At 35.1% G+C, this 13034-nt stretch overlaps 1 protein-coding gene across 2 annotated transcripts in view; it reads right to left on the reverse strand.

Moving 5' to 3' along the window:
* FGF12 (fibroblast growth factor 12) overlaps window positions 1-13034 on the reverse strand; it is a 594839-nt gene that overhangs the window by 208929 nt on the left and 372876 nt on the right. For both annotated transcript variants that reach the window (XM_010337730.3, XM_003927020.4), the window contains one exon: window positions 9837-9947. In XM_010337730.3, coding sequence (XP_010336032.1) covers window positions 9837-9947 — 111 coding nt within the window. The remainder of the gene's footprint in view (window positions 1-9836; window positions 9948-13034) is intronic.

The raw sequence follows: 13034 nt of genomic DNA on the forward strand, positions 1-13034 counted from the left end.
CAAAAGGCTTTTAGAGGATGGCATAATTAGTGGAAGAAATAACAAAACCAAGTATAAGATAGAATGAAAAAACTGTGTGGTATATATAAGTAATATTTTAGTAGTAAGAAGATATAATAAAACAGGTACATTAGATAGTGGTCAGGGTTCTAAAGAAGAAAACAAAATTCAAGTAGCCAAAGAAGACTGAAATATTGAGGATAGGGACTGAAATGTATATAGATTATTCAGAAAAAGACATTTTTGAGAAAAGGCTTCCTTTCCTTTTGAGACAGCATCTCGCTCTGTCACCCAGGCTGGAGTGCAGTGGCACGATCTCCACCGCGCTCAGCTAATTTTTGTATTTTTAGTAGAGATGGGGTTTCACCATATTGGCCAGGCTGGAAGGCTTCTTTTTTAGTGAGGTATAAAGACTATGAGGGATTGAGCTGTTTAGATATTTGGAAGAACATTCCACAAAGAGGGGGACAGCTGGTCCCAATGCCTTCAGGAAGGCACATGGTTGGTGTGTTTGAGGAACAGCAAGAAGGCCAGTGGAAAGAAAGAAGAGAGATAACAGGAGGGACGAAGTAAGGAAGCAATGGGTGAGATTATATAAAATGTTATTGGTCATAGGAAAAAGGTCATTGACTTTTACTCCAAATAATACCTGATGAAAGGGATTGAGCAAAGAAGTGAGTTTATTTCATTTTATCTTTTAACTGGGTCACCCTGGCTTCTGCGTGGAAAATAGGCTGAAGGGGGAAAGCCTTAAGTAAAGAGACCATTTAGAGAGCTATTGCAAAAGTCCACAGAAAGAGGAGAGTAGCTTGGACTAGAGAGTGCCAATAGGGGTACTGAGAAGTGCTTGAAATCTGTATACATACACATTAGAAGTAGAGGTGAATTCACCACTATTTTCTAATTCAGTGTAAAAACTACTATACTATCTGCTCTTACAATTTTGCCCTCCTTTAAAATAAAAAGTTTCCCATTTTTTGAAGGTGAAAACAAAAATCATTGTCAACTTGTATGCTTGCAAAATTTCAGATCTGTCAGAGATACTGGCTATTACATTTTCTAAACATCTCATTTTACGGAGTAGAAAACAAAGAATTCATTCCTCAGAGGAGAAATGGGGGTTGGAGGCACAAACCAAGGAATGTTTGCAAAATTTCAGATCTATCAGAGATATTGGTTATTATCTTTTCTAAACACCTCATTTAACAGAGGAGAAAACAAAGGTTTCATTCCTCAGAGAAGAAATGGTGGGGGTGGGGGAGCAGTAAACCAAGGAACAGAAAGTTTGTGGGACTTAAATAAGTTCACTCAGCTATTTAGAGAAAGAACCTGGACTGGAAACCAGGCTGTCTGACTCACAGCCCAAGCCACTTTATCTTACAATTGGTGATATTTAAGGGATTTATGCTGTTCCTTTAAAGTTGTTTTCTGTTATTTTGATTTAACAAACATTGAGTGAAAGCCACAGGTATCTCAAACAAAAAATCTTCAGGGCCTAGGCAGGTAGGAAGAAAATGTGAGAGAAAAGTAGATGGATCTATTTCTTAAATATAATCATTCCCCACTCCCCAAGCATGCCAGCTAAATGTAACACATTTGCAGATCCTGGGATTTTGGAAAATCTCCATTGTTCAGCTAGGCAGAAGGGCAAATAAGGAAGTCATACTTTAATAGGGAAAACACAAAAGCAGATAAGGAATTGCAGTATAATGCTACTGGAGCAGCTGTAAACATATGCACAAGCCTCAAATACAGTAAAGTGAGTGAGTGTGGGATTTTGTATAGGGGCAGCAGTTGAGACAAGATGGCTAAAGAAGACCTCACATGGACAAAAGAAGCAAGAATTGAGGAGAGTTCTGAAGGGTGAGAGTGGCTTGCAAGGTGGGTAAGATGAGCAAAGACATTGCAAGTGAAAGAAATTTATATATGTAAAAGCTCCAAGATACCCAACTCTGTGATACAGACTGACCTTTATCACTACATGTATTTTTTATTCTTTTTTGTAATTCTCCAAACTTTGATCATGTATCTGTCCAGAATTGAGCCTTGGCTCTCTTCAGGTAATAAACCAAAATGTAACAGATTTCACACATATTTAAGGTAATAGAAAGTTTGAATTTCAGAGCCTACAGACCTCTACTTTCCCTATTAAATTAGGAGTCAGATCCCCACAGAAATAGGCTTCGCAGTCTCAGAACAGAGATTCCCTTCATTAGCAAATGTGAGCACTTCAAATCCTGGGGGCAGAGGAAAGATGCCAGTTGTACTTGCTGCAGTGCATCCAAATAATCTGGAAGGCTTGTCAAAGCACAGATTTCTGGGCCCCAGCCTCACAGTTTCTGATTCAGCATGTCTGGAGTGATGCTGGAAAATTTGTATTTCTAACAAGTTCTCAGATACGTAGATGCTGCTGGTCTAGGAACTAGACATTTTATGTGATTGCTGACTTACACTTCAATACCCACCAGTGTAAACACATTCAAATTTTTCCATATAACACTAGCTGCCACTGCTAAGAATTCTATTTCTGTTAAAATGGTCACTGTGGATGAGCTCCTTGCAAACAAGGGGTCTTTCATCTCTATTGATTAAAATAATGACAGCAGATGACATTTATTAAGAATTACTATGTTCTAGGTACTGCTTAAAGCACTTTTCAGGAATCAACCCATTTAATCTACACAACAGTCCTGTGATCTAAATATTATTATTGTGATTTAACAACTGAGAAATTTAAGACTGAGAGGGATTAAATAACTAATCCAAAGGCAAAAAATCTCAAGTCAGATCACCTGGACTCAAATTCTGGTTCTACCATTTATATGTGCAACTCTAGATCTTTAAACACACCCTGAGAATATCACATAGGGATTTGCAAACTAATGATTTCCTTCCTGCTGGTAACACATCTTTCAGAACAAAGGGTATTTAGGGAAATGGAAGCTGTCAATCAGTTTTTCTGAGTATACTTTTACTTCTATATCAGAAGTAAATAAAAGACTATCAAAAGCTTAGCGATTCTTGGCTCCTATAATTTTGTGCTATCCAAATTTGTATAAATCAAAGAAAGTTTATATTACTTGCTCAAAGCCAAAGCACCAGTCATCACATAGAGCCAAAAACAGATCAACCTCAGTCCTCAGCTCTTTCTAGGAATACACTTGGTTAAGTAGCTCCAATAAGATTCTTAACTACTATGTATTCTACCTAGAAATATGCCCATAAAAAGTCATAGGGCAAATAGAAAAGAATATAATTTCAAATGACTCATGTTTTGCTTTATTGACCAGAAAGATACATGGGAACAGAAGTCTTATGATCAAAAATATATCTAACATCAAGAAGAAAGTGAGGAATTGAGGCTAAAAAATCTGGGGAAGTTATCCCATTATGCGTTTATGTAAGGGAGTAAGGGGGAAATAGGGGAGGGACAGCGGAGGGTGGGGAGTTAGGGAGAGAGAGCATGGGGAGAAAGCCAGATACAGGTGATGGGGAGGAAGGCAACAAATCACACTGCCACGTGTGTACCTATGCAACAATCTTGCATGTTCTTCACATGTACCCCAAAACCTAAAATGCAATAAAAAATTAAAAAATAAATAAAAAGAAAATAATTACTGTTTGGTCAAATTTTCCACAAATATTATTTGGAGGCACTATCTCTAAAATTAAAACACAGTCAATGAAAACACATTTCTAGCAAATTTAGAACATTTGTATAATATTTTGTAGTACCTGCATGCTGTTATAATAAGAAATACAAGATTTCATTCATAACTTCCCCCCAGCTAAACATTTGGATCATACTTCTGTTCACAGTTTAGCAATAAAAGCTTCTGCTGATTTTGGCTGTGTCTATATACTTGTGACTGTTGGTATTAAAACATCATATGTTTGGTATTGTATAGAAAACATAACTGAATGACTAAACTTTTACATTTCCAATCAGTTTTCTGAAAATCAGACACAGACCGTTTTGAAATGTTTGTTGACGCTAAACTCATAGTGAATTTAACACATTCATAAAATCTAAAGAAACTGTATTTGTATTTATAATTGATAAGAACATAAAGTATTAGAATTCTAGACTGAGAGAATCTTAAGAAGTAAATTCCAGATTAACTAAATATCAAATATAAAAAACGAAAGAATACATTACTAAAACAAAACACAGGAGACTGTTTTTTAATAATTTTGGATAAATACAGCCTTTTTAAATTGGAAAGAAATGCTGAGGGCAGGAGAGCATATTTAAATAAAACAAAAAAAGAATAAAGCATGGCCAAAAAAAAAAAAAAAAAGAAAAAACAAAGGCAACAGAATTAGCAAAATAAAAAAAGGTAAATCAAAACAAAGAACTGATTCTTTAAATATAGATTTTTTAAAAATAAAAAAGGACATTTCATAGAATCAGATATAGGCAGACAGTTCATAGGAAAGGAAGTCCAGATCACCCTTAAATAAATGTTCAATCTAACTCATAATTTAAAAAAAGAAATTAAAATTTATATGTTAAGGTAACAAAGAATCAAGTTTTGTTTTGTTTTCTTTTAGACAGGGTATCGCTATGTCACCCAGGCTGGAGTACAGTGGTACAATCTCTGCTCGCTGCAACCTCCACCTCCCTGGTTCAAGCAATTCTTATGCCTCAGCCTCCTGAGTAACTGGGATTACGGGCATATGCCAACATAGCCAGCTAATTTTTCTATTTTTAGTAGAGACAGGGTTTCAACCATGTTGGCCATGGCTGGTCTAGAACTCCCGACTGTCAGGTGATCTGCCCACCTCTGACTCCCAAAGCGTTGGGATTACAGGTGTCAGCCACTGCAACTAGCTAGAACCAAAATGCTAATACATTTTGTTGACTAGATGATAAGGAAACAGACAGTCTTAGAGTAAATTTGCATAAGGGAGAACCATTAGGTAATATCTTTCAAAATGAAGAAGGCACATACAGCAATTCTGCTTCTAAGTAACAATCCTGGAAGTATACTTATATATGTGAAAAATGACTTATATAGGAGGATATTCTTTATAGCATTGTTTGTATTAGCAAAATACCTATAGGAAATTAGGTATTTAAATGATCTATTTAAATATGTATTACTATGGGAAAATCTTGCAGATACACATTTTAAGTTAAAAGAAGGCACTGAATAGATAGATCAATATAGTAGATAGATAGAGACAGAAGGATGGATGGATAGATATTGTACATGTTGATAAGTGCACAGACTGTATCAGGAAAATACCAAGAATGTGACCAGGTGGCAATGAAAGGGTGTGAAAGAAAATTGCTTTGGATTGGGTCAATGAATTCTAATGAATATCAGAAACACACCCATGGTTGAACAAAATTTGTTTTAACAACTCTCAGCAAGAAGGAAAAATACACAGCAGAGCAGAACTGGAGTGTCTTAGCAAAAGAACGTAAGAAAAGATTTATAGGATTTGGGTGTGTGTCAAGTGGTTTTAAGGAGGGCTCAAAGAAATGTGGATCTGCCCCAGATTGGATGCTCTAAGGATGTGGTTGTAATTCTATGGCTACTATCTTAGTAATTCTTTTCTAGAGGGCAAGAAGAACAGAGCAAGGTTAAAGCTGTGTTTCGTAAAGAACCAGCAGCCACTCATATAATCTAGGACAGAGACATATTTGGTCATTTTGCAGTTTAGGAAACATGTTTGTTTTTGTCTGTGGTCAGACATGATTACAAAGTTTGCTTTTATCTTGACTCATCATGTCTCAGTGGCTTTGTCTAATTTCAAATGTTGCACAGTTGTCTATATTCAACAGAAGGAAACCAAGTCTTCTTGGGAGTGCCAAGCCACCTTCTGGCTCTCAGAGACTGTTTTGCTATTTCTCAACTATACGCCCTTTTGCGCCTTTGCAATTCTGAACCATGTACTTATCTATTCAAAATAATTTTTAAAAGAATATCAGGACCAAAGGAGACCTTAATAGTCACTTGAGTTCTGAAACCATAACCCCACCACTACCACTTTGCTTCCTCCTCCCACACCAAGGGGGTTTTCTTATAAACCCCTCCCTTTGCCTCAAGTGCCAGAATGGCATCTGCTTGAATATCTCCAGTCTCACCATTGTACTAACTTGTCAGGCAGCCAATTCCATAGTCAAATGGCTCTCAATATTTTATTGTTCAGAGATAAAGAGAACAATACATTTGGTTATAATATCGTCATTGTTTCCTCCCTTGCATTTTTTGACCTCTTGTTCTATGGTAACTCAGGAAACAAAATAATTAGCTTTTTAATTTTATGTAAAATATTCCTATTAATACCCTCCAAACTGCCATTGTCTTTTTTTGTTCTAGTGTTCCAACAGTTTTGCATTTTTTATCATTACATTTGCAGAGATTACTATCTGTTACTGCCGACAAATCCATTTGTGTTTTGTACTCAATCACATATAATTAGTCTTTTCTTCATGAACAAAAGAACAGGTGTCTTTATCAATTCCGTGCAAGATACTGTGGTAAGGTTGGTTAGACCTAATGATGTCTAGTGAACCAAACAACACATTTCTGACAGATGTTCATAGTAACAAGATTCTTTTTTCAAACAATCAACTGCTTCTACTCCTACACACACAAAGTAGAGAAAGAAAAGACATTTTAACAACTTAGAGGCTTATAATTTTTCTATAAAAGACATGAGTAGAATTTAAATCCTTCTCTGATATTTTTGCTTCTAACCCCCACTCTCACAAAGTAAGTGTAAATTATTTGTTTTTATTTGATATTCTTCATTAAAATATGTGGGGAGAGGGTCAGAAGAAAGCACATTAGTTGAAAAACTGGTCAAATTTTAATTAAAGCTGTAGGTCTCTGTAAATAGTACTGACTAGTGTTAATTTTCTGATGTTGATCATTATGTTGTTATATAAAATGGCACCATTAGGGGAAGCTGGGTAAAAAGTGGAACTCACTTTTATTACTTTGTAATTTTTCTGAAGTCTTAAATGATTTTTTAAGTTAAAAAATATGTGGTTAACAGTATTTTAGCCAATGACCTATACAAACTTTTGTACATATTGATAGAGACATTCATTCATCTAGTCATTCATTTACTCACTTTGTATTGAGTGCTAACAATGTATTGGAGACCTATTCATTCTAGGTTCTAATGATGCATGAGGCATCAATCAAAATCTTTTCACTCATGGAACATATATTCTTCTGGGAAAGAAGATCAAAAATAAACAAACAGCAACAATACGTGTTTCAAAAGCGGTATATGCAAATAGAGACTTCCAAGGTGAGAAGTGTAATTTTTAAAGGACTGTTAAGGAAGGCATGTTCAACATTTATAAGATAGATGTTAGCAGCACTATTTGTAATGGCCTTAAAATAGAAACAATAATTATACACCAAAAGGAAAGTGAATAAATATGTCTGTATACATTCATACAGAGGAATATTTTACAAAAATTCAAAGAAATAAAGCAAATATATTACCAAATACAAACCTCACAACCATAATATTGGGAATTAGAGTACACAAAATATATTTATGATAATATTCTAACAAAATTTTTTAAAATAAGCAAAACATTATGAATTAAATTTTTTTCTTAAATTGCATGTATATGAGATATACAGAATTCCAGGGAGTTACTATATCTGATAACGAAGGAAAGCAATATTCCATCAGGGATATCACAACAAGGAGGTTCAAATAAATTGATATTTTTAATTAATTTTAAAGCTAGTGCTAAGTATCCAGATAAACTTGTGTTCATTTTTATATTTTGTACACCTAATTTTAAAAACAATTTATTAAAAAGTATGTGCAGTAGTTTATCTTAACAAAATATTAGTTTAAATTTATGAGTTCGGAGAATTTTTTAAAGTACATATTTGACACAATGCATGCTCTCTGGTGTGTGTGTGTATCTGTGTGTTTGTGTGTGGTATGCATAATGACATTATGCTAAGATATATATGGATGGAGGAAGGTACAAACGTATACCTAGGTGTAGACTTACACTAGCAGTTGACCCAGCATCAGCAGAGCAAGCATTGTCAATTATTTTCCTAGAAAGAGTGAAGTAAGGATTTGTCCTAGTTTGACCCCACACTTGCACTTCCACCCTTCTGTCTCTCTGCCCCATGATAAATGTCATGCATCTGCAAAATAGTTGGCTGGGTTAAGGTAGCATTTTGTAGAATAGATATGGCTAATTGGTTTCTTGGGGATTGATTCTATCTTCATCATTTATAATTTTTCAATTTTTTAAAAAGTTAGATAGATGGTGCTGACAGCAATGTTGATATATCATCATCATCTCCAGCCATCTCATTTTATAGAAAAAAAAAACCCTGAGAACTGGTAATATCTTGGACTTAATGCAGATAAGTGACACAACTAAGTGATTCCCTGACTACTTCATCTGTATTTGTAGCCTCACTAAATCTACATTCATATACAGATGTAATAAGCGAGAATATACAGAGAGAAAGCATCCTGATTCTTCTCAACTTAATTGAAAGCTTTAATCATTTAAAAAATGCTTTCACAGAAACAAACTGACAATTCAAACCAAAATCAGCCAATCAACAACTTAGAAAAAAAAAAAAACTGAGCAAGAAAACTGAAATGAAATTCTTTATATAAGGTATTTTCTTTATTGTAAATCATATTTTATATGTGTAATATTAATTGAACAGATAACTTAGAAAGGGAGGACAAAAGCATTTTCATTCATTAGGGATTTTGAAGTTTTCTTCAAGTATTTCATATCAATTTAAAAGACATTTCACTATAAAATATCTGGCTTCCTAAATTACTTTATGCAGTTTGGTAGATTATTAGCCTGATCGCAAAATCACATCCATCAGAATCACAACTTGTTTGGACAGACATCAGTGAGCATTTACTGTGTGCTCAACGCTAAAGATCTAGCAGTGAAGACAGACAAATGTTAGAAGAACAATATGGCATTGTACATAATTTTAGAATGACATAAATTTACCTTCAGTTATCCATATATGATTATGCAAAATTTGAAAGATACGAGAGCTATCATTCTTGCTTCTGGAGCTTATATTTGAAATTTCTATAGACTGCAAATTCATTTTGTCATACCTTGATGATTGCATTTAGTTTTTGAACTTGTCAACTCTACAGTTAGATTACTTAAAAACTATTTCCAGAGACATTGTTATTAATCTTTGAATGCTCAGCATTTTCATTTCCCCCCAAAAATTGTTTAATTCCATTTCAGGTCTATCAGTGTTCATTATCTTTTTATATTATATATATTTATTATATATACTATATATATTCATAATATTCAAATATATTTTTCTTTTAAATTCAGCAATTTTGCCTTTAACGTAAAATAACATATATATGTTATTACTCAGTGTTTACCTTAACAGGTAATTTCTGTCTGTCAGAAATTGTGTTCTAAGAAATATATAACTTGTTCATTATTGAACTATAACTTGTTCATCACTTGGTTCTGGGATTTAAATACCATCTTGTGTTAGAAGATATGCTTGTATTGTTCCTATGAGTGTTTATCATCATCTTGCCTAAAAAGATTGTGATGGGAGTATATTCTTGCCCACTGACCAAATGGAATACCTTTAAGCCTCTTACCTTCTCTTAAGTGCATACCCTCTCTCACAAACTGTGTCTTTGCTGTAGGAAATCATTGCAAGTAGGATAAAGGAACAGACACTAGCTTATTCATAGTTAAATGCTTTGAAAGGCATAGTTCGGTAAGGCAGCTTAGCAATGCTTTAAGTATAAGATACACTGGGCCATACATTTGATTTGGAATCAGATTGTAAGAAGTGTATGTTTCTTACTGTAGTCGCTGTTTTCGTCCTTGGTCCCATCAATGGTACCATCTGGGTGCATCTGCAGGAAATATCCCTGCTGGCTGAATAACCTTGTCACGATCCCTTTCAGCTGGGGTTCTGCAAAACAAAATAATTATTCAAATTTTTATTTGGCTTATAAAAATGCACACTTACAAATTGTTAAAAAATCCTGTAAGTAAATACATAAATGCCAATAGCTTCAATATTGAATTACGTGTTTGGAAGTTGAATATTTCAGTAACATATCTATGCTTTTTTTCCATCTAGAGGTAGAGCCATAACACTTTCAGCAGTAAACTAAATGCAAATAGATAAAGACTAATTATGATTAGGAAAATATAGAGACATGCTAAAAAGTGAATTATTTTGCTCCCTTGTGCATCTGGTGTCTGACTACAAGATTTCACCAAGTTTATAGTCCCATTCCAGAATTATTGTTTAGACCAAAATGCCTCTGTAATTACTAAAGTTTCTAGCAGTCACAATCAGGTTCATAAGATTTCCATTTCTGCAGGATGTCAGCTATCCATCAGAAGCTCCTGGGTTTTGAATTTGTAATTAAGTTCAACCAGAGAGAATAGTTTGGATGAGAACCACAGGCAATAACAAAACTCCCGTGGCCATGAGATGTCACTGGGAAATATGTGAAAATGAAAATTTCACCTTCACTAAATACTTCACCAGAGAGGAGCCTCAGTATTCCAAAGGTCATTTCTCTAGTTAAAAAAAAAAAAAAAAAAAAAAAAAGTCAAGTCATACATATTTCTCTAAGTATTTCAGCCAGGATTGCTCAACTTTTAAAAACTCCCACAACACAAATACCTTCAAACTAACCTTTGTATAACACATTTGAATTTTTGTGCATCAGCTAATATAAATATATAAAGCTTTTTCATTGCAGGGCTGGCTGCCAGCAACAATCTAGTTTCCACCGCATCACCATTTTTGTCTCTATTGTTGAGCAAAAATGAATTATTCTAGTGCACTTATAGCCGTAATTATTTCATTAAAATGAGGAGAAAAAGAAAAATGCTGCTTCTGGTGATAAAAATTGAGGCAAAGATAGAAATCGTATGATTGCTGAAGTAGCAACATGGTATCCTCAGAAGGACAATTGCTGAATTTAAGCTAGTCAACTTCATCTTTCATCCATTTATTCAACTAATGTTTACCAAGACTGTCTTTTTTCGGCCAAACAATATGGTAGGCACTGTGTGTTACACTGAATACACGTATCGATGTTTATGTCTAAAGGAGAATTCTAGTTAAGCATTTAATGTGACTATTTCTTTGGGAATTGGCCTACACACTATAACAAGTGTCTACAGTTGGGACTTTCGCACATGTGACTTGATCACATTCACATTATTTGGGCATATGGGGAAATGCTTCTGTTAACACATTTTTTCAAAGCAGTCCCAAGAAGCAAAAGAGATGTCAAGAAAATCAGGAATGAGGGAACAGGCTAATGAAAAAAGAACTGAACTGGAAATTAGGCATTCTAATTAATAGATTTGTACTGTCTTTATGAGTTAAATAAATTCATTTTTTTAAGACAGAGTCTCACTCTGTTGCCCAGGCTGGAATGCAGTAGCACAATCTCGGCTTACTGCAACCTCCGCCTCCCGGGTTCAAGCGATTCTCCTATTTCAGCCCCCTGAGTAGCTGGGATTACAGGTGCATGCCACCAAAACTAGCTAATTTTTGTATTTTTAGTAGAGAAGGGATTCACCATGTTGGTCGGGCTGGTCTCGAACTCCTGACCTCGTGATCCACCCGCTTTGGCCTCCCAAAGTGCTAGAATTACAGGTGTGAACCTTCGTGCTCCACCAATAAATTCAATTTTTAAAATTTGTGGGTCTCAATGTCCTCATCAATAAAAATCTGAAAGTTAAACTGAATGATTGTTACCTCATATGAGTCTCTATTCACTTTGAGCATATTAGAATCCTCTGCCTTGAGTGGTGGCAGAAATAGAAGAATGGATTTGTCTTCAATGCACACCCTCCATAGGCTCATCCAATCCCATAACTATGGACAAGTCAGGAAACACATGACTAACTAACATTGCTGCAAACAACTCTCTGTGTGCCTCCACCTTTGGCTACCTGGCTGACAGGTAGCTTCTGATGTGGTAGAACCACCCACAGATTTGAACCACAAATGCGGTATGGCCCTGAGCAACTCATCTAACATCTGAATTTCAAGTTTTTTAATCTATATAGTAAGATAAAAAACGGTCCTACCCTAACTATGATTATTGCAAATTTCACATGAATGAGTGAGTATGAACTAGAAAACCCATAAAATATATATCCTAATCAAAGTCTAATGTTTCAACTATGAAAATCAAGGACATGCTATAAGGGAGGTAAAAGAAGAATTCTGAGAAAAGAACATGTTTACTCTAGCTTTTGCTTTAGTAAAATATTAACTGAGCTTGTAAAGCCACTAAAGTAAACAGTGGGCTAAAAGTAGAGGATAGAAAATGATAGAAGAGAGGAAGAGGGTAACTGTCTTACAAGTCATATTTTACTTCTAATAAGCTTGATAAGGTCACTTTAAGAAGTCATGGTTTTATTGGTAATGAGAGGCATGACAGCTTAGTCATTAGTGCCCGTAAATGATTGTTTGTTTCCTTCGTGCTCCTCTTTCTGTACCTGTAATTAAACACTTCTTTTGCCTTGGTGGAGCCATCCCTCTGTTGGAGCCCTGGGGATTCGGGTTGGTAACTCCTGCTCAAGATAATGAGCATCAGACTCTGAGCACGAACCTCTGAGAGTAGTACCAGAACAGGCCCAAGAGTCTGTGTTTTAATTATGTTGTGATATGTGAAAATGAACATCCTGCATTATAGAAGTTTCAAGGAGACTTGACCATCTATTGAAAAAAAAAAATACCCTGAACATAGATGTGTCACAGAAAGCTGTGTAGCCTGACTGGCATTTTATATGTCTATTACCATCAAGTCCTACCAACCTTTCCAAGGTCAGCTCAACATCACCTCCTCCATGAAGGTTTGGCTATTATAAGTGAGATCTCCTTTATAATGGGGAAAACCAGAACATGTTTTGCTCTATTTTAAAGAAAGGAGGTACAAAATGAGACCACTTTTCAGCACACTCAGCATCCTGGGTACATTCAACTAACACACATTTACTTGTTAGACTATGCTCGGGGACC

This window comes from Saimiri boliviensis, chromosome 8 (genome assembly GCF_048565385.1).
Source record: "Saimiri boliviensis isolate mSaiBol1 chromosome 8, mSaiBol1.pri, whole genome shotgun sequence".
NCBI classification, from domain to species: domain Eukaryota; kingdom Metazoa; phylum Chordata; class Mammalia; order Primates; family Cebidae; genus Saimiri; species Saimiri boliviensis.